Here is a 21,965-nt window from a genome sequence, read left to right as displayed (position 1 = left end):
CCTTCTGGCACCTGGAAGGGGGCCTCCTGTGTGTTCCTGTAATAACAGCAGAGTGGCTCCCAATGATCATGGTAGTGTACCCAGATCGGTCAGGAGGTAAGAGCATCTTATGGGGAAGTTTTGTTTTACCTTTGTGGCCAGTGCATTTACCTCTCATAGCCCTATGTGTTGTCCCATCTGTCATTCCCACCGGGAGTGGGGTGAAGTTCTGGTATGTTATGCCTGGATGAGACCCCATTCCTGCCACTCTCCTATCATAGGGCCACTCTCTTGGGTGCATCCTACCTGAGGACAGAAATTGCCTATGCTGGTGCAATTAAAACATGTATCCTATCGCCCTTCAGGTTCTGAGTGTGCATGGAGCTTCCTACTGGTTCGGTTGTTAGCTGCCTGTGGAACAGGCAAGCTGGACTTAATCTGAGTAGGACTTTGAACCTAGCTGGATCCTCAGCCTACAGGATTACATTGCTACCTGTAGCTCTGCTCCAGTTTTCTTGAAGGGGACTGCAGAGACAGAGAGTGAGCCTGGCAGCCAGAGGCGATGAATGAAGCTAGGCCCCATTGTGAGCAATAAAGGGTTTCTGCCAATCTAGTCTTGCCATAGACTGATTTTGGTCACACTGGTTTTGTAGGATCTGAAGAATCAAAAGTTAGCATAAGTACAGCCATCTTAAGGCCTAAATACCACCCCCTAACCCAGAAGAAGGAAAATCATTAGAATCTTGAAAAACAAGTTAGTTAGCCTGTGTCAATTGTAGTGACCTTTAGTTAGCCAACCGTAAATCAGTTAATCATACATGCCTAGCTTATCTTGCTAGAACCACCCTAGACATTCCGAAGGTGATCTCATCTAACCAGACCCCAGGATGTGGCGCCAGCAAAAGATTTATGAGCCTATAGAAAAAACCCTGTATTGTAATTATGGAAAATTTTACCCCTTTTGAAAATGCTATAAAACCTTCTGGCTTTGTGTGCTCTGGGTTCTCGTTGAGACCCGCTGCGACGGGCTGACTTGGACCCCAACTAGTTGGCTTCCGAATAAATTCCTCTTGCTTGTTGCATCAAGAAACGTCTTTGGTGAGTGATTTGGGGCGGTGCCTTCCTCAGGGGAATCCAACATTTGGGGGCTCGTCCGGGATCATGCGCTCACCCCGCTTCACTCCCGAAGTCGCTCTTGGAGGAAGAGGTAAGATTAGTGGCGCCTTGAGTTGTCTGTGTTCTGTCTTCTGTTTTTCAGTGAGACCGGTCAGAATTCTGAAAAGGGGTACCCACTGTCTGGCAGCTGTCCCGATCCCGTAAAGGGGTCGAGACTGTGGTCGGTAGACGTACTAGGAGCACCGCAGGCTGCAACCCTGGGGGACGCCTCGGGGAGGTTGGGAGGCCAGGGACGCCTGGTAGCCTCCCGTCTGTTTTTCTGGCAAGGTGAATCTGATGAGATAGGGTTGATTTTCAGGCGCCAGGAATATCAACCCTCTGATTCCTTTCGGTTTCTGTTTGAAAATCTGAGAAAAAACAAAAAGCGGCCGCTGTGTGTCTAATCTGTGTGTGTCTCTGTTTTTTGTGTCTTTCATGTGCCTAATAATTGTTATACTGACAATGGGACAGACTCAGACAACCCCCTAAGTGTGTAAATGAATATATCTTTCTACCTCCGGATGGTATTAATGAAATTGAATTAAAGACAAGCGCTTGTGAAAATTGAGTGTTCTAAAACTTCCAGAAAACCTGATAAAAAAGTGTTAAGCATTAATGCTAATTTGAGTTTGCCTAAGGCGGCCATGTCTTGGTAGTTGTCGGCTGCCTGAGTTTACCTAGAGTCATTTGAGTCATGTTATCTGCTAAATCTTTTAAGAATAGAATGCTTAGAAGCTTGGCTTTGTCTAGTGTTCAGTGGGGGTCTTGTGAGTAGGCTAGCGTAGTTGTTGCAGGTAGGTGAGCTGGATAAGTGTGGCAAGTGAACACCTTTTTAATTGTGTGTTGCAGTGTGTATGCCTACCTGCAGCCTGAGAATCTTTGTAGTAACTTAAAGCCTTAGAGTTTTGTTAAGTTGAGAAGATGTGCTCTGTGTTTGCTGGGAGATTGTGCTGTGAAGCTCATGGTTGCAGAAATTGTAGAATGTGTTCGTGAGTTTGTTGGTCTAGAAAATGTTAGTTTGACAGTTTGCAGTGTCCTGCTTCTCAGTGTTCACTAGAAGTTAAAGTTTCTAATGGTTTTAAGTTCTAATTAAAACCACTTAAAGTAATAAAGAAAACATTTCTCTATGCTAAAAGATGTATGTTTTAATAAGAAAAAGTATAAAAAATGAAAACTCTTCTGCATGCTAAAGAATGTGTTTTGTGATAAAAGAAAGTAACTTTGTTCGAAAGTACAGCTATTTATTTAAAGAGAGACAAAGAGAAAAAACAGCATGGTGCCTTTTGTTGTGGAAGATCCGCTCAGCCTGTTGCTTTGGAGGGAGGGTTAGGATGTTTAGAGATAAAGTGAGATAAACCCAGTCAAGCCGCAGGCAAGCCCAGGCATAATTCTCACCGGCTTATGTGCTTGGGACCATGGGGCAAATGAAGAATAAATTACTATATTCTTACAGATATAGTCGTGCCTAGTGAAATTAAAGCAAGTGAGTCTTGATATCAAGTGCACAGCAAAATTAGAATCTCGTTTCCAGTTAAACAGTTTTCTTTAACTGTTAGTCTGCTCTTAATGTTGAAAGATCACAGCAGTTTCTCATGCTTAAAGTCTCAGTGAGTTGCCATGAAATCGTAATGTTAAAGGGACTAAAAGCTAAAGTTTGTTAACAATTGTGTAACCTTTATTTGCCTTTGAAATATTTTGTTATTGAAAACGATTGCATGGCATGAGAATTTGAATTATTCCATATATTTTTATAAGTAGAAAAATCTCTAACCAACAAATGATTAAAGTTGTTACTGATTATTTGTTTTCTTAATTTATCCTAAGCAGAATGGTAACAAAGCTTTTTTTTCAGCTGATTAAATGCACTTAGTTAACAAACCAAAATTTATTCTTAAAAATTAAACTGTAGAATCTGGACAAGATTATGTTTCCCCCAGAAAAACAGGTTTCACCGTAAAAGTTTAGATAGACGAACGTGTGACCACTTTTGAGAAAAGTTGTAATAGATTTTTTGAGAACCACCAGGTCTTCTTGTTTAATTTATATGCTGTATGTTTTAAAAAACATGGGGGACTCTCCATATTTTTTAATGCAAATAATCTTAGAGCTTTTAATAGAATTTGCATAGCAGCTTATATCTACTATTAAAGAGTAAAACATTCTTGAAGCTTTCAGGGAAGACCTGTAAACTTAAGCACTTTCTCTGCTTTTTTTGTATCTGGTCTTAGACACTTATGCTGAGTTATGTTCTTATTATTTTCACTGTTTGTAAGCTATTGATTGTAAGCCAAAGGTCATCATTTCTCAGTCCCTAAATGAAAAAGTAAAATGCCTGATCTCTTTCATCTCAAATCATATTTCTGGTCATATCTGAATATCTGTGTGAAAGAAAGAGACATTTAAATTTGAGATTCTGCTTAAACTTTTAAGTTGAATTTGACTATAGCCATATTCATTCTTTGTATGTATCTCTAACAGGTCTTTTGTATGCCTGGTGATATTATACTCTGCCTTGAGTTTAGACAGTTCTTTCAGCTAAATATGAATTCTTATTGTAGCTTTTTTCCCCTCCTGAAGATGAAAGCAGAAGAATCTACCATCTGCTACCATTCTCTCAAGAATGCTTAGTAACCCAGAATTAGTTTGACTTTCTGTATGTTGTCTTTAAAAATTGACAGCAGCAGTCTCCCCTGCTGCCCCACTTTTTAAGATATCTCGTTTACTGTGCTGAGTATATAGACAATAAATGTGTAATGATAGTTCTAAAAAAATTAAATGCAAAAAGGTGCTTTTACCTCTAGTTAACTCTGATATTTTCCAGAGGGCCCCTGGAACATGTCAGAAGAATTTTTTCTCACTAGAGAAAGTATTTGACTAATTTGGCTTATTTATCTGATATATATATATATTTATTTACCAGGAAAGCACTGTCAAAGAGAATGATGCTAAACTTTGTTACTGAATGTTTTGTATTACAGAAATATCAGAATTTCCTTATGTCAACTGTTTTACAGTAAGCTCTCATCAGATCTTTAACCACTGTCATTTGTAAGTCTTTTGTCATTTATAGTATTATCCCTAAACTGGTAAAGAACTAGATTTCAGCAGAACAGGTATTAGTTACATAAGATTACATAAACTAAAAAAAATGATTTTGTGTCTTTTTGTTTCAAATGTTGCTGGTAAAATGTTTTAACCTTGTTCTCTTAAACTGACAACAGTTTAGTAAATGACTATCTTTATGAGCAGAATTGAAACATCCTTCTCTCTACTTGATCCCTCCAGAGTTTAAAAACTTTCAGTGACTGTTTTTATATTCCATGGCAGTATGTTTATTTGCACGAGTTCAATAAGAATCTGCTTTCCTTGTGAGAAGACTACTTAAGAACACTAGTTATACTACCAGAGCTTTGACTAGAATGTCGTACCTGAGAAACATGTGCATAGACTCAGATGTGAACAACTTTAAAGAACTAAGATTGACTTTATAAAGCCAACAAAGCCCCTTGGAAGAACTGGCCTGGTACCTTGCTTACAGAGTTCCCAGCAGCCTTACCAGGTGAGTAAAGAAGGTCACTTCCTGGCAGGTGCAGAGACCTCAAGAAGAGAGAAATTCATCCAAATCTACAGGTACTGCAGGCAAAGCCTGATGGCAAGTCTGGCTTGGCTGTCTGGCCTCGAGGCCTTTAAAAGTTCAATCTGAAATTCCTTACAAAAAGTTCCAGCAAAGCATATTTAAAAGAGCCTGTGAAATCAATTGCTCTTCTTGCTGCACCTGTGCAAATAATCAAGCCAGCTGTTAATTATTTTCTTAACCCAGTTACTTCTAGTAAAAATGAGAGTGATTTTAGAGAGAAGTACTGTTTCAATAATGCAGCCTCCTTCCAGAATAAAAAATCCAACTCCAGATGTTGCTACATAACCTAATAACACAATTTGTTTTATCTTGCCTAGAAGCCACAAAACTGCAAATAGTAATAAAAATGAAACCCAGAATAGAAGCGCCAGCCTTCTGAAGCCCTCTCAACTGACCAGTGATGGAGACCTAGCTGCACCCTTTACTGCGCCCCCTTCTCAGCACGAAGCAGCCAGAGCGGTCATCGCCCCTTTTCCCTAGCAGCAGCTAGAGTCTCTATCTGTAGAAGAAAGAATGAGACCATACCCATAGCCTTCCCTGGTAAAAACAGGTATTTAATCCCTCCTCCCAAGAGATAGTGAGCTTGTAACACTAGAGTGACCCCATGTGTCTCTACTTCTGCCTTCAACTCCTCCCGTGATTTCTGTATCATAGTCCAGTTAGTACCCAGACTAATGTATTATAATGACTTATCATTCGTGGCAGAATTAGAACCTAAACTAAAGTATAAAAGAGAGCCAGTCTCACTCACTCTAGCTGTATTACTAAGAGTAAGAGTCGCAGCCGGAGTAGGACCAGGGGCAGCTGCAATTATACAAGGAAACCAACATTACGAAGGACTAAGAATAGCTATCGATGAAGATTTGAGAACTATAGAACAGTCTATTTCTAAACTTGAAAAGTCCCTAACCTCTCTCTCTGAAGTAGTGCTGCAAAATAGACGAAGGTTAGATTTACTATTTCTAAAAGAAGGTAGATTGTGTGCAGCTATAAAAGAAGAGTGCTGCTTCTATGCAGACCATACTAGAGTAGTAAGAGACTCAATGTCTAAATTTAGAGAAGGGCTAGACCAGAGAAAAAAAGAACGAGAAGCCGGCCAAGGGCTATTTGAATCCTGGTTCACTAGGTCCCCGTAGTTTACAACCCTGATATCCACTCTGGCTGGGCCCCTACTCATCCTTGTGTTGCTCCTAACTTTAAGACCCTGCATATTAAACCGGTTAATAACTTTTGTTAGAGAAAGAGTGAGTGCCGTTCATGTACTAATGTTGAGGCAACAATACCACTCACTCACCTCACAAGAAGATACAAACATTCCATGATTGGAATGCCCCAAAAAGAGAAGTGGGGAAATGTAGGATCTGAAGAATCAAAAGTTAGCATAAGTACAGCCATCTTAAGGCCTAAATACCACCCCCTAACCCAGAAGAAGGAAAATCATTAGAATCTTGAAAAACAAGTTAGTTAGCCTGTGTCAATTGTAGTGACCTTTAGTTAGCCAACCGTAAATCAGTTAATCATACATGCCTAGCTTATCTTGCTAGAACCACCCTAGACATTCCGAAGGTGATCTCATCTAACCAGACCCCAGGATGTGGCGCCAGCAAAAGATTTATGAGCCTATAGAAAAAAACCCTATATTGTAATTATGGAAAATTTTACCCCTTTTGAAAATGCTATAAAACCTTCTGGCTTTGTGTGCTCTGGGTCCTCGTTGAGACCCGCTGCGACGGGCTGACTTGGACCCCAACTAGTTGGCTTCCGAATAAATTCCTCTTGCTTGTTGCATCAAGAAACGTCTTTGGTGAGTGATTTGGGGCGGCGCCTTCCTCAGGGGAATCCAACAGTTTATTTGCCCCAGGCCAGGAACACAGCTTCCTCCCTGAAGCCACACTCCCCAAATACCAAAGCAACAGGCAGTAAAAAACATAATTATATGTAGATTTACATAGAATTGTAAGTATAATCATATGTTGATTTCTGTATATATAGAGAGATTTCAGAGACTCTGGCTATATTATTATTTGAACAAAAAGAGAACATTTCCTTCTGTCTGTCTGCATCAGAATTACAATACATCAATGGAAAGTAATCCTTTCCTGTATTTTTATCTGAAAGATTAATTTCATTTATCTTCAGTTTGCATCTCACTTTGGATCAGAGCAAAAGAAAATCTGAAACATGGACATGACACAGCAGGTGAAATTAAAAGTTGTCTGTTACCAGAGTCAATAAGTAGGATTTCAGTCTTTTCTGTAGTCCATGAAACTGGGAAGCATCACACCCTCTCTTGTTATGAAGAGGAGCAGTAGGGTGCTCGGAAGTCCTGAGCGCCCAAGGAGGAGGTCTGGCAGTGAAGGAGCGTGAGGGGCAGCGCCTGCCAGTTCTAAGACCATGACTTGAAACTGCCAAACACAGATTTGTGGATGACACTCCTTTGTTGTACTTCCTTGATTGGAATTCATAAACAGGGAAATGTAGACATTGATTAATTAGAAACATCACTATAACTTGTAGTAAAAGTATATGATGCATCCAGGGCCATTAGGAGAGAGAGAACATGAAGCCTTTTGGTTATTTTCCCACCGCAAAAATCTTCTCTGCCAATACGATGGATTTTAAACTGACAAATGAAAATGTACCATAGCAGAGACTTATTTATGTTCCTTAAACCATTATCTCCCCTTTTTCAGAGCACTGTGATTTTTTCCCCTAATTTATTTTTAGTAATTAGAACTGAAGTTTGAAACCTGAGAAATTGCAGTGATTTTTTTTCCCCTCAATTCATATTGATTTCCTCAAGGGTTCTGTCTGAAAGGATAAAGAGAAGTGTTAATTTTTCTTTTTGTTTTTAAAAAATTAATTCTGTTCATTAATAGCAGTGTGGATTTATTGCCTTTATGAAATAATAGCCCAGAAAGAAGCAAAGAATGTTGAAGCCAGAAGGAGCTTTGGAGAACATTTAGTCCAATCCTTTATTTTTATTGGCAAGAGAAATCAGGTCCAGAGAATATACCTCATTTGTTCTCAGGTACATAGGTATTTATGGGTGGTACTGGGTATTGGATAGGTCACCTGACCTCAAAATCAGCATTTTTTTTGCTTTAGTGTATGATATTAAGTCCTCTTTTGTTTGTAAAATTGTTTAAAAAAATAAGATCATTACATAATAATAAAAATGTAAATTTATTCTGAAATACAAAATTATGATCTTTCATTTGTCTATACGTATCTATAACCTTCATATGAAAAACATATGTACATAATAGGCTGGGGCAATTTAACTCTGAAGTGAGAGATAATGTTATTTTTGTGAGAAATAATGTTTCTTCTTTCTAGGCAGATTTTCAATAGCGAATACAGAAGTATGAACCAAACATCGTAATCCACTGAGTGACGGACAGCTTATTATAAATCTTTTTATATTTGAATGATACAGTGATTATAAAAGTGCTTCATTAGCTATTGTGCTCACATAATCAACTCAAATACTATTTCTTGTTACTAATTCAGCTTTTGCATTAGAACCTTTATGAGAAGAGACTGGTGGTGTTTTGAGTTATATAAATTTACCATGTATTGAGTGGATAAAGAGGGATAAAATTGGGGTAAAGAGCTACCATAGAAAATTAGACATGATTCAGCTCATCATTTCACATGCAGTAGAATAGAGGTATATAGGATTGGGTTACTGCTTCCCCACTCCCACTCCATGTGGCCATGTGGCTTATCATGTGGTCCACAGAGCTTCAGTGGTGGTATCAGCTGGGGGCCTGTTAGAAACTAATAATCTCAGACCCCACCCCATTCCTACTAAATCAAGGTGTGTATTTTAACAAGGTTCCCAGGTGATTCATATGCATGTTAAAATTTAAGAAGCACTGGGTTATAGTATTTGTTATCTACTTTTTTAATTGTATAAACTTATCCACAGTAACTTTGGATGTGAAATCTGCCAGGGCAGAGAAGTACTCTTCATGAACCTTGCATTCATGCCTTCATTCAGCAAATACTTATTGAGCTAGAGTAGGTGTCAGGCTGTGTTTTGGGGAAGAAAGATGGCTAAAGACTTTGCCTTTAGTAAGCTAATCAAAACAGGCAAAGCCAGTAAGACAGATGACAGTAGTGCAGTGTGATAGATGGAGTAATAGAGATTTGTAAGGGATATTTCCAGCCTCAAAAGGTTGCCCAGTTTAGCATGGAGGAAGTGGGGAATTGGAAGTAGGATCAAAGAAAGCTTTCTGACTTAATTGTTAAAGGATAAATAGGCATATTTTAGTTTTCTGTTGCTGCATAACAAATTACCACAAACTTAGCCACTTAAAACCATCAATTTATTATTACCTCACATTTTCTACAGGTTAAACATCCAAGCTTGAATGGATTCTCTGCTTAGTCTCAAAGGATAAAGTCAATTTGTTGGCCTGGCTGGGTTCCTTTTGCAGCTCTGTGTCCTCTTTCCAGCTCATGTGGTTGTTGGCAGAATTCTGTCCCTTGTGGCTGCAGGAGAGTCTTATTTTTATGCTTCTGCTAAGTAGAGGCCATTTTTTGCTCCAGGAGGCCCTGCAGGTCCTTGTGGTATGACTGTCTCATGGCATGGCAGCCCACCCTCTCAGGGCCAGCAGAAGGCTCTTGCTCCAGTCAGCTGGGTGGAGTCAGGATTTGTAATGCAGTCAAGGGAGTGACTAACCCATCACCTTTGCCATTTTCTGTGGTCTAGAAACAAGCGACAGGTTCACCCTATTCAGTGGAGGGATTCCATAAGGATGAGGCTTGTTGGGGTCATCTGAGAATCCTGCCCATGCAAGGGGATTGGCTGGTAGAGGAGTGGGTGTGGAAGTTAGAAACTGTAGAGTTCAGGGAGTTTGGAGCAGAGGCTAAGAAGGGAATAGAGTATGAACGATGAACTCTGGTAGTTACTGAGTTTGAAGAGCTCATAGGGCATCCAGATGAAACTGTGCAGTGGGGCTTCAATCAGCATGTTCAAAACTTGATAGAGGGAGGTGCAGACCCACTGGTTGTCCTGTTTGTGCGATTGGGAGTGACCTGGCTGGTGGGGAGCGCTGGGGGGAACAGGCTGTATAATGTGTATTCTCTGGAAGAGCAGCAGATGGCTGAGAATGGAAGAGGTGTTTTGCCAAAGAAGGCAAAGTGAGGCCAGAGAGGTGCAGGGAGTATGGGCAAGTGAGGTGTGGGCCAGGAAGGGTGAGGGCATGACAAGGAGGAGGGGACGGTAGAGTAAGCCTGGAATTCATTTTGTCCTCAATCATCCTGTCAACGAGAGCAAGCATCTGTCAAATGGCAGATAGGGACATTGTATTTTATTTGCATCCTGAAACCCAGCACAGTTCCAGGAGTATAATAATTGTTCAACAAATGATTTTGAAATAGGTGATTACTTCAGTTAGGGTTTTGAGATTCTTTCCCCCCAGAATTCTTTTATCAGAGGTTGTGTTCATTGGAGATGCTTCTTCGGTTGGTGAACACAAATAGGCAGGCAAGCTTGATTTTTGGTAATTTGAAATCTGGCAAGATAACTAAGAGTCTACCATGTGTCATGGCTGTAATAAGACAGTGCCTACAGATCTCTAATCTTGAACAAAATCTGGCCAAAAAGTGGTGATTATAACTGTGTAACAGGTTAGGAACCTGAGGCTCATAGACATTCAGTCACCTGTGTTATCACACAGCTAAAAAGGTGGGGCAGGGATTTGACCCATCAGCTGTTGGACTCTAAAAGAAAAACAGAACTCACTTATTGTGTATAAAACACTATATAGCCCAGGAAGCATATTAAAACATGGCATTGGTACTCAAATAGACAGAAACAAAATAAATACAAGAGAAAAGCCAGACACAGGAGCAGATGCCCATGGGAATTTATGGTGCAGAGGAGGACTCTTCAGTGAGAGAACATGGGACAGGTGAATAGCCACCTGGGTAAAAGTGTTGTGCCTGTTCTTCACACCATGTTCAGCACAAATTCATATTTATCAAAGATTTAAATATAAGAAACTGTAAATATAATAGACATAAATAATGTGGAAAGTTTTTATAATCTAAGCGTGGAGAAGGATTTTCTGTTACTCAGATCTAGAAACCATGAAGAAAAGTTTGATAATTTCACTTTTTAAACAACAAAAATCTCTGCATATTAAAAAGTTCCATAAGAAAAGTGAAAAAGAAAAGTGATAAATTAGGAAAAAATAAATTATGCATCTCATATTATAGACAAAGCACTAATCTTCCTAATTTATTAAAATCAAAAAATGAGTAATCATTACAACAGAAAAATGGGTCAAAGATCTAAGGAGAGATTTCTCAGCAAAGGAAATACAAATGGCTTTTAAATATACAAAGTGATGTTCTACTTCTTCATAATGAAGCAAATGCAAATATAGTGAGAGCATTTTTCCTCATCATTTTTCATCATCTTGTAAAGTCCAATAATTTAATAACAACACACCCTTTTGGCAAGGCAAGGAGAACAGGCCCTGATCCAAGGCCTGGAGACTGTTGGGTGAGGTAGGCTCCGTAAGGAAGACCTGGTGACTATTTACCAGCAGGAAAACACATGTCACCTTTGACCCATCAGTCCCACTTCTGAGAAATCATTCCACATATTTCCTCACCATATGTAAATGACATAAGGAGGCCCAAAGTCTATGGAAGGAGGGACATAATAAAGATCAGAGCAGAAATAAATTTGAGAAGAATAAAACAGCAGGAAGAATCAGTGAAATCAGGAGCTAGTTCCTAGAGAAAATAAACAAAATAGATAAACCCCTAGGCAGGCTTATCAAGAAAAAAAGAGAATCTACACACAAAAACAGGATCAAAAATGAGAAAGGAAAAAATCACTACAGACTCCATGGAATACAAAGAACTATTAGAGAATACTATGAAAAATTATATGCTAACAAATTGAATAACCAAGAAGAAATGAACAACTTCCTAGAAAAATACAACCTTCCAAGACTGACCTAGGAAGAAACAAAATCTGAACAGACCAATTACCAGCAAGGAAATTGAATTGGTAATCAAAAATACCTAAGAACCAAACTCCTGGACCAGATGGCTTCACTGATGAATTTTATGAAACATTTAGTGAAGGCCTTGTACCCATTCTCAAAGTTTTCCAAAAAGTAGAAGAGGAGGGGATACTTCCAAACTCATTCTACGAGGCCAGCATTACTCTAATACTAAAACCAGGCAGAGACACCACAAAAGAAAAAGAAAATTACAGACCAATATCCCTGATGAACATAGATGCAAAAATCCTCAACAAAATATTAGCAAACTGAATTGAAAACTACATCAAAAAGATCATCCATCATGATCAAGTAGGATTTATGCCAGGGAAGTAAGGATGGTACGATATTCAAAAGTCCATTCATATCATACACCGCATCAACAAAGAGGACAAAAATCACACGGTCATCTCCGTAGATCCTAAAAATGCATTTGACAAAATTCAACATTTTATTCATGATAAAAACTCTCAACAATATGGATATAGAGGGGAAGTACCTGAGCATAATAAAGGCCATATATGACAAACCCGCAGTCAACATCATACTTGAAGTGAAAAGCTGAAAGCTTTTCCTCTAAGATTGGGAACAAGACAAGGATGCCCGCTTCTATTCAACATAGAACTGGAGGTCCTAGCCACAGCAATCAGACAACACAAAGAAATAAAAGGCATCCAGATTGGCAAGGAAGAAGTTAAACTGTCCCTGTTTGCAGATGACATGATATTGTATGTAAAAAGCCCTAAAGAATCCACCCAAAACCTACTAGACTAATAACTGAATATAACAAAGTTGCAGGATATGAAATTAATACACAAAAATCTGTTGCATTCCTATATACTAATGATGAACTAGCAGAAAGAGAAATCAGGAAAACAATTCCATTTACAATTGCATCAAAAAGAATAAAATACCTAGGAATAAACCTAACCAAGGAGGTGAAAGACCTATACCATGAAAACTACAAGACACTCATGAGAGAAAATAAAGGAGACACCACTAAATGGAGATACATCCTGTACTGATGGATAGGAAGAATTAATATTGTCAAAATGGGCATCCTGCCTAAAGTAATCTGCAGATTCAGTGCAATCCGTATGAAAATACCAACAGCATTCTTCAATGAACTGGAACAAATAGTCCTAAAATTCATATGGAAGCACAAAAGACCCCAAAAAGCCAAAGCAATCCTGAGAAGGAAGAACAAAATAGGGGGGATTATGCTCCCCAACTTCAAGCTCTACTACAAAACCACTGTAATGAAGACAATTTTGTACTGGCACAAGAACAGATCCATAGATCAATGGAACAGAATAGAGGACCCAGATATAAACTGAAGCATATATGGTCAATTAGTATATGATAAAGGAGCCATGGATATACAATGGGGAAATGACAGCCTCTTCAACAACTGGTGTTGGCAAAACTGGACAGCTACATGTAAAAGAAAGAAATTGTATTATTATCTAACTCATACACAAAAGTAAACTCAAAATAGATCAAAGACTTGAATGTAAGTCATGAAACCATAAAACTCTTAGAAGAAAATAGGCAAAAATCTCTTGAATATAAACATGATCAACTTTTTCCTAAATGCTTCTCCTTAGGCAAGGGAAACAAAAGCAAAAATGAACAAATGGGACTAATCAAGCCAAAAACCTTCTGTGTAGTAAAGGACACCATCAGCATAACAAGAAGGCATCCTACAGTATGGGAGAATATATTTGTAAGTGACATATCCAACAAGGGGTTAACATCCAAAATATATAAAGAACTCACATGCCTTAACACCCAAAAAACAAATAACCCAATAAAAAATGGGCAGAGGATCTGAACAGACACTTCTCCAAAGAAATTCAGATGGCCAACAGGTGCATGAAAAGATACTCCACATCTCTAATTATCAGGGAAATGCAAATTAAAACCACAGTGAGATATCGCCTTACACCAGTTAGGATGACCACCATCCAAAAGACAAGGAACAAAATATGCTGGCGATGTTGTGGAGAAAGGGGAACCCTCCTACACTGCTGGTGGGAATGTAAATTAGTTCATCCATTGTGGAAAGCAATATGGAGGTTCCTCAAAAAACTAAAAATAGAGAAATATCACTTGACCCAGGAATTCCACTCCAACAGAATTGGAATAGGAATGTACCCGAAGAAAACAAGATCCGAGTTTCAAAAAGACATATGCACCCCTATGTTTATCACAGCACTATTTACAATAGCCAAGATATGGAAGTAATCAAAGTGTCAGAGATTAATGGGTAAAGAAGATGTGGTACATATACACAATGGAATATTATTCAGCCATAGAAAAAAAACAAATCCTATCATTTGCAGCAACATGGATGGAGTTAAAGGGTATTTTGCTCAGTGAAATAACCCAGGTGGAGAAGGACAAGTACTAAATGATTTCACTCATTTATGGAGTATAACAACAAAGCAAAACTGAAGGAACAAAACAGCAGCAGACTCACAGACTCCAAGAAGGAACCAGCAGTTACCAAACGGAGGGGCTAGTGGAGGGTGGGTGGTGAGGGAGGGAGAAGGGGATTTAGGGGCATTATGGTTAGCACACATAATGTAGGGGGGTCACAGGGAAGACAGTATAGCACAGAGAAGACAAGTTGTGACTCTATATCATCTTAGTTTGCTGATTGATAGTGACTGCAATGGGTTTTGTGGGGGGATTTGATAAGGGTGAATGTAATAACCACATTGTTGCTCATGTGAAACCTTCATAAGATTGTATGTCAATGATACCTTAATAATAAAGAAATGAAGGAAGGAGGGAAAAAAGGAAGAAAGGAAGAGGGAGGGAGGGAGGGAGGAGGGAAGGAAGGAAGGAAGGGAGGGAGGGAGGAGGGAAGGAAGGGAGGGAGGGAGGGAAGGAGGGAGGAGATGAGGGAGGGAGGGAGGGAAGGAGGGAGGAAGGAAGGAAGGAAGAGAGGGAGGGAGGGAGGGAGGAGGGAAGGAAAAGAAAAAGAAAATGACATACATGCTAACTTTTCACTATTGCATTATATGATTAGAAAAAGATCAGGAACCACCTAACATCCATAAACATAGGACCAGTGAAATAACCATGAAATATACATTCATTGTAATACTATGCAGCTCTGAGAAAAGAATGAGAATTCTCTTTATAACCTGTTAAAAATCTCTGAGTGACTTTGTTAGTGAACAGAGGGTAGAAAACAGTGTGAGGATGTGCTATCTGTGATGCACAAGAGCATGAAAATAAGAGTATATATTTATGTTTATTTGTATTTATATATATAAAGCTTTGCAAGGATATATGAGAATCTAATAACAGTATAAACTGGGTGGAGGCCAGGTGGGGGAGGACAGATGGGAAACCTTTCACTGTATTAGTTGTATATTATATATATTATATATATTTTTAATATGAAATAAAATAAATTATATGTATAGAAACATACCAAGTTAAAGCATCTCAAAGACTCTCTCCCAATCAATTATGTATGGCTATAGAAGCAAAAGGCAGCCTGCGGCATGCGTCTTTGAACTTGTTAGTTTGCTTACTCCATCAATAAAGAAACTTTAATCACGTATATGTGAAAGCTTTAATCATTCCATATATATATATACATTATTTATTTGAAAACTATGAAAATTATATTTTGTACCTTAAAGCCATAGACTAAAAAAGAAACTTTAAAAGTGTAATATAAAAATGAAATTAATAGGGTTTAACAATTACAAATTAAGTTATGCTCATTAAAATATTAATATTCATGATTCTTTTTTGAAAGCTTGAGGCAAGCTTTGAATTGCCATTATCTGAAGTCTGATTTTAGGTTTGGTGTTAATGGGATGACCAACTATCCTGGTTTGTCTGTAACTGAGGCGTCCCCGAGGTGTGGCACTTCCGTGCTCTGACCAGGCCAGTCCTGGGCAAACTGGGGCAGTCATTCACAGCTGAAAAAGATAAAAGATATTCAAAGATATATAGGAATAAACTGAAGAATGATTCCTGGCCAAACCTACTAAATCATGATACTCATTTTTCAGAATCACCCATTAATTTATGTGAAGGTTTCATATATTTCAGCTGCTGAATTTTCATCTTCTTTGATGACAATCAGTTTTTCTTGGGAACTTATCAGAAGTATAGTAATATACGTACATGGAATATTTGTATTCCAATAGAGAATACAGAGCCCACTGAAACTCTCGTTTGGAAGATATTTAAAATTGGGAGACTGTTTCCTCATTTTTAAGTGTACCATTATTATGAGATTTTAGAGGGGACTTACATTGTTTATGGCTGCAAAATTATGTAAATGAAACACATTTCTGGATGGTCATTAACACACGCTCTTTGACATTATATCTTTGAGAAAAGAAGTCATTGCCATAGTCTTTGTTAAATGGTCTGCTTTAGGAGTTGCTGTGAATGTGCCTGATGTACTGCCTGATCCATGGAGAAAAGCTCTGCTGTCTTCTTGTGGGTTGTCTGTATTGTTCATCGTATTTAGTTTGTGGTTCCTTCGCAGGAATCTTTGATGTCATTTGTCCATTCTGTGAAGATTGGTTTGGCTAAAATTAGAAAATGGTATTTTTATTGAGCCTTGTAAACTACAGAAGATGCCAGTAGGCTGCAAGCAGTAATAAGATGGAGGGCTCTGACGTGGACATGCCTCTTGCTTGAGCCTGCCTTTCTTGGGACCATCAGACCCCTGGGGTCCTGTTATGAAGGTACCCTTGTCAACTTTAATATTAACCATATTGAAGCTCACTTTCTGTCATATTTTAGTCAACAAAGAATTAAGACAGTAAGGATTCCTTCACATCTGAATGGATGATGGTGTGCCCTTCCTGGCATTTGCACACCCACCCAGCGGGCATGGGCACCACGATATTTTGTCTCCTTCATTCACAGTGCTTTTCATGGCTTGGTTTCCTGCAAATGGAAAAGTTAATTTTCATTATTTTGAACATTATCCAAAAATTGGTCTAAACTACACTTCCTGTGTTCTAGGAGCAAGCTGAAGAAGATAAGATCAGGGATGGTGCAACCTCTTTGAGTCACGGTAATTATCACTGCCCTTTACTGTTTTAGTTTACAAAGAGCAATAATTTTTAAGTGAAATTTTGATTAGATAGTTATTTTAGGCTTATTAATTTGAATCTCTAAGAATGCTATTCTTACCAGAGATGGGTTCTTGGTTTGGTCTTGAGAAAGAACTCAAGAACAGAAGCAAAAAACAGTTGAGCTTTAGAAATTTATTTGTAGAATAAGAATTTAAAGAAAGTGAGAGTACATGCCTGAGGGTTGAGTGTGGGCAGACCCAGAGGAGGTTGCCTTGAGGAAACAATAAGGAGCCTTTTTTCTGTAAAGGGAGATGAATATTCACTAAGTAGAAATAGGTTTCAAATGAAACAGGAAAGATCTTCTTGGAGTTTGGGCTTGCTTTACCCTCACTTTGGGAGGGGGAGTTTTTGGTTATATTTGCTTTTCATTGGAACTGTCATGGCGTGGGAAGGCATGACTTTTACTGCACTAATGAGTGTATGATGTATTTGGGGGTCAAGTTTGGATCAACTTCTCCATGTTGGAACCAGATGGTTTTGGCCGTTCTGTTATCTACACTGTCACTCCCCACATCCTGCAATGTGGGGGCCCGGCCTACGGCCGAGGCTGAGCCCCACTCTAGCTGGACAATGCCCTAAAGATGACGCCTGCTTCCCTGTTGGGGATTGGCCCAGCAGACTTCCGTACCCGTGCACAGCTCGTGCTGCCCGCTTAGAGTGGCGCGTGACACCTATCCGCTTAAAGGTCACGCATGATACTGTCCCAGATTGGTTGGGTGACTGAATATAAGGGAGCCCACCGGGAGGGAAAAGGAGCTGCCCGACAACTGCTGTAACCGCCGTGAGAGATTAGACAATAAAGCCTAGAGAAGAATCAAGATCTTGGGCGTGTTGCTTCGGTCCTTGAAGGGTCACGACAAGTGGTGCCGAACCCCGGGAATCGCTAAACCTCGTCGCGACCTGATCCGCTGACCCTGGCGCCTGCCGATGAAGTAGAGCTTGTAACTCTTCAGGAACGTCGCTGGACGCCGTTCGGTCGGCTGGCCAGACCGGGAGAGGGCACCGAGGAGGGTGAGTGGATCGGCGAGTAAACTGAAAGTATACGTGGCAGGGCAGACAGCAGGCAGTTGCGGTGGGTGTTTATGTGTAGTGTGTGTGTCCTGTTAGTGTTTGTGACATTGTTTATTATAATATATGGAATGAGGAGGCGCCAGTGAAGGTTCGCAGAGCAGCGACGAAATCAAAAGGTTCGCAGAGTGGTGACGAAATCAAAAGGTTCGCAGAGTAGCGACGAAATCAAAAGGTTCGCGGAATTAGCGACGTAGTCCATCTAAATTATAACTAGGATACTTCCCCCTTTAGAGAGAGGATGGGGACGGAGGACCAGGATTGGGTTTTTCTTCGGGGCCACTGAGGGAAAACAGCCTAAAAAGGCCTGTGTGGGTACCTCAGTGGCCCCTCACCAAAGAAAAGAAGGAAGCAGCCCACACTTTAGTACAAGAACAGATAGCAGCTGGTCACCTCCAGCCCTCTACCTCGCCATGGAACACACCTATTTTTGTAATTAGGAAAAAGTATCAAAGACTGTTTCTTCTCCATCCCGCTTCACCCCAGAGACTGTCAAAGGTTTATTGCCACAGGGCATGGCTAATAGCCCCACCATGTGTATGTAAAGAAGGCCTTACAAACTGTCAGGAAACAGTTTCCCCTGATAATCTATCATTATATGGATGACATCCTTTTGTGTCATGAGAGCAGCAGGGAGCTAGAGACAACCCTCAGGGTCAGGGTATGGTGGAATGCACCCACCTCACCCTCAAGAATGCCTTATATAAACAAAAAGGGGGAATAGGAGAAGATTTTAGAACATTGGACAAAAATGGCCGCAGTGCAGCAGAGTGGCACGGCCAATAATCCAATCCAAAACACATGCCTAAAGTTTTGTGGAAGGATGTGTTGGAAGGAACATGGAAAGTCCCGGACCCAGTGATAATCTGGACCCGAGGCTCGGTTTGTGTTTTTCCACAGGACCAGCAGAACCCCGTTTGGGTGCCTGAACGTCTGATATGCAGAGTGGAAAACCCCAGAGCGGAGGTATAAGATGATCGCACTGCTTCTGCTCCTGCCGTGGATCCTACAGCAGGTGACGGCGGAGCCGAGCTGCAGCTGCAGCCACCGCCGCGCTGACTATCACCATTCCTATGGCAGAGACGCTGAATGGTCTGTCCCAGGCCACTGAACCTTTTTCAAGAACAATTGGACCTCTTGGGGGAGGTTTTGTCTGTGGGCTGTGTATAAGAGGGTGTATTACTGGTATTCCTTTTCATAATTATTCTAAAGCTGCCAACTTGTCCAGACAATTAGGCAAGATGTTAAACGCCACCAAAGCCTGGTCAGGTGTAGGTGTCATAGGAATATTGCTAATTGTGGGCCTCTCCTGCCTGGGAGGAAAGTCTGTTACAAAAACAGCAACGGGGAGAACGGAAGGTCCTGTTGCAGGCCATGGCAGTGCTAGAGGAAGGCATCTCCCCTAGAGTATGGCTTAATATGCTGGATCAGTAGTCAAGGACGGGTAAGATCGGGAGCTGCGCATATCAACCTAAGACAGGGCGCAGACCTAAGCTGTCTGTTGCCTGAGGACGGGTAAGAATGCCGCAGACTCCGGACGACCTAAGACAGGCATGATCCCGACAACCCTTTGGTTATAAAACAATAAAGGGGGAGATGTGGGGGCCCAGCCTGCGGCCGAGGCTGAGCCCCACTCTAGCTGGACAGTGCCCTAAAGATGACGCCTGCTTCCCTGTTGGGGATTGGCCCAGCAGACTTCCGTACCCGTGCTGCCCGCTTAGCGTGGCGCGTGACACCTATCCGCTTAAAGGTCACGCATGATACTGTCCCGGATTGGTTGGGTGACTGAATATAAGGGAGCCCACCGGGAGGGAAAAGGAGCTGCCCGACAACTGCTGTAACCGCCGTGAGAGATTAGACAATAAAGCCTAGAGAAGAATCAAGATCTTGGGCGTGTTGCTTCGGTCCTTGAAGGGTCGCGACACTGCAAGAAAGAACAGATTACATGGAATGTGTAGAATGGAGGCATTCAGCCAAATGTAAAATCCCCATTGCCCCATCCCCCGTATCCTGCTCTTGTCTGGCCTCTAAGAGTATCACTGAAAGTATGTTACATGCTATTCTGTAGACTTCATCAGTATCATCTAAGATTTTAAAATATGTACATCAAGAAAGTCGGAAGCTCTTACCTCATCTATTTGCCTTTTAAAAATGTTTTAAGCAAAATGACTTCTGATTTGTACACTTACTCTGTAATGAGATGATGCTTAGTTTATTTGTAAGCTTGTCCCAGATTGGTTTAATTTTCTAATGATTGAATTCATACTTTGTATTGAAATCATGTTTTAAAGGAGAAGGTACATTGCAGAAGATGAAAAGCCCTGAATTTGGCTGTTAATAACACCAATAGGCTTTAGGTAATAGCTTTTTAATATTCAGCTAATTCTTTGATGCTTTTAATTTTTTTTTGAGGAACATTATGTTTACTAGGATCCCCCCATCACCACGTTCCCCCCACATACCCCATTACAGTCACTGTCCATCAGTGTAGTAAGTTATTGTAGAATCACTACTTGTCTTCTCTTTGTTGCACAGCCCTCCCTGTGCACCCCCCAACATTATACATGCTAATCATAATGCCCCCTTTCTTCCCCCCCCACTGCCCCATATCCCTTCCTTCCCACCCATCCTCCCTAGTCCCTTTCCCTTTGGTAACTGTTAGTCCACTCTTGGGTTCTGTGAGCCTGCTGCTGTTTTGTTCCTTCAGTTTTTTCTTTGTTCTTATACTCCACATATGAGTGAAATAATTTGATACTTGTCTTTCTCTGCCTGGCTTATTTCACTGAGCATAGTACCTTCTAGCTTCATCCATGTTGTTGCAAATGGTAGGATTTGTTTTCTTCTTATGGCTGAATAATATTCTACTGTGTATATGTACCACATTTTCTTTATCCATTCATCTACTGATGGACACTTAGGTTGCTTCCATTTCTTGGCTATTATGAATAGTTTTGATGGTTTTAATTTAAACCAATAAATGCAGATGCTATTTCCCTGGAATTTATATTCCATATGTTTTGTGATTATTGCTGCATAATCAGACAACTGTTACTAAGTTTTTTACAGGATGCAGTTGAATGTCCACCATTTTTATTCTTAACAAAAATGAATGTCCACTGTTTTATTCTTAATGGAAAGGATGTATATAAATTTGAAATTATTTTCTAATGTACCTTGAGTATTTGTTGAGCGAGCTTCTTATAAATAATGGAAACAACTAAAATTACCTTGAAAAAGTTACAAACAAAAATTGAAAATTTTCTTAAAAGACCATTTTATATTGCTTAGCTTTGGGACAAAATGTTGAAAATTTGTGATCTTATACATAATGATTTTTAAAATACAAATTGTTTTCTATTTTAAGCAAAGTATGCTGCTTTAAATTTCTTCTCTGTCTGTCACCCCAGACCCATTATGTTCTTTATTGAAAAAGCATACTGGAATGCAGTGATGCTATAATTATGTAACTTGATGTTCAGCTCCATTGAAATACATTTCAGTTATGTAATACTGGAATTCAAGGAATAAATTTGGACTGTACCTGGTCCTAACAGCAGGGTTTTTTTTGTTTTGTTTTGTTTTTAATGTCTTTTTCTTCTTCTCACAGAGAGGTTTGATTTATTATGTTGTTGTTCACCCCTGCAGCTGTATTTTCATACTAATGTAAATTGTTTCAGGTTCTCTCACTCCATGGTTGCAGTATTTATTCTAAAAAAAGAAAAGCAGAGTTAGATCAACAATTTAAAAATGTTCAGTCCATAAAACTAAAGTTTCTTAGCAATTTAATATCTATAATTTCATTTTAACCAAGTATATATTTCTCTTGAATAGTTTTCCAGTTTAATAGAAAGTAACTTTTCTTCCATTGTGAGACTTGTTTTGTAGCTAGTGGTCATTGTCAGGTCTCACCCTGCGGCTGACTCCTCCAATCGATTTTGCTGTTGCTATTTCCCTCCCTGCTGTGGAACATAG

The 21,965-nt window shown here is 39.8% G+C and overlaps 1 protein-coding gene across 1 annotated transcript in view; it reads left to right on the top strand.

Moving 5' to 3' along the window:
• The window catches only part of L3MBTL4 (L3MBTL histone methyl-lysine binding protein 4), a 120,352-nt gene extending 98,806 nt beyond the window's left edge, over positions 1-21,546 (top strand). The window contains exons 8-9 of the mRNA XM_073213285.1: positions 16,813-16,864; positions 17,775-21,546. Coding sequence (XP_073069386.1) covers positions 16,813-16,864; positions 17,775-17,812 — 90 coding nt within the window. The 3' untranslated portion in view covers positions 17,813-21,546. The remainder of the gene's footprint in view (positions 1-16,812; positions 16,865-17,774) is intronic.
• Positions 21,547-21,965: the final 419 nt, after the last annotated feature.

This window comes from Manis javanica, chromosome 9 (genome assembly GCF_040802235.1).
Source record: "Manis javanica isolate MJ-LG chromosome 9, MJ_LKY, whole genome shotgun sequence".
In the NCBI taxonomy this organism is placed as follows: Eukaryota; Metazoa; Chordata; class Mammalia; order Pholidota; family Manidae; genus Manis; species Manis javanica.
The sequence above is the reverse complement of the archived record's forward strand: the minus strand, read 5'-3'. Positions and strand labels throughout refer to the sequence as shown.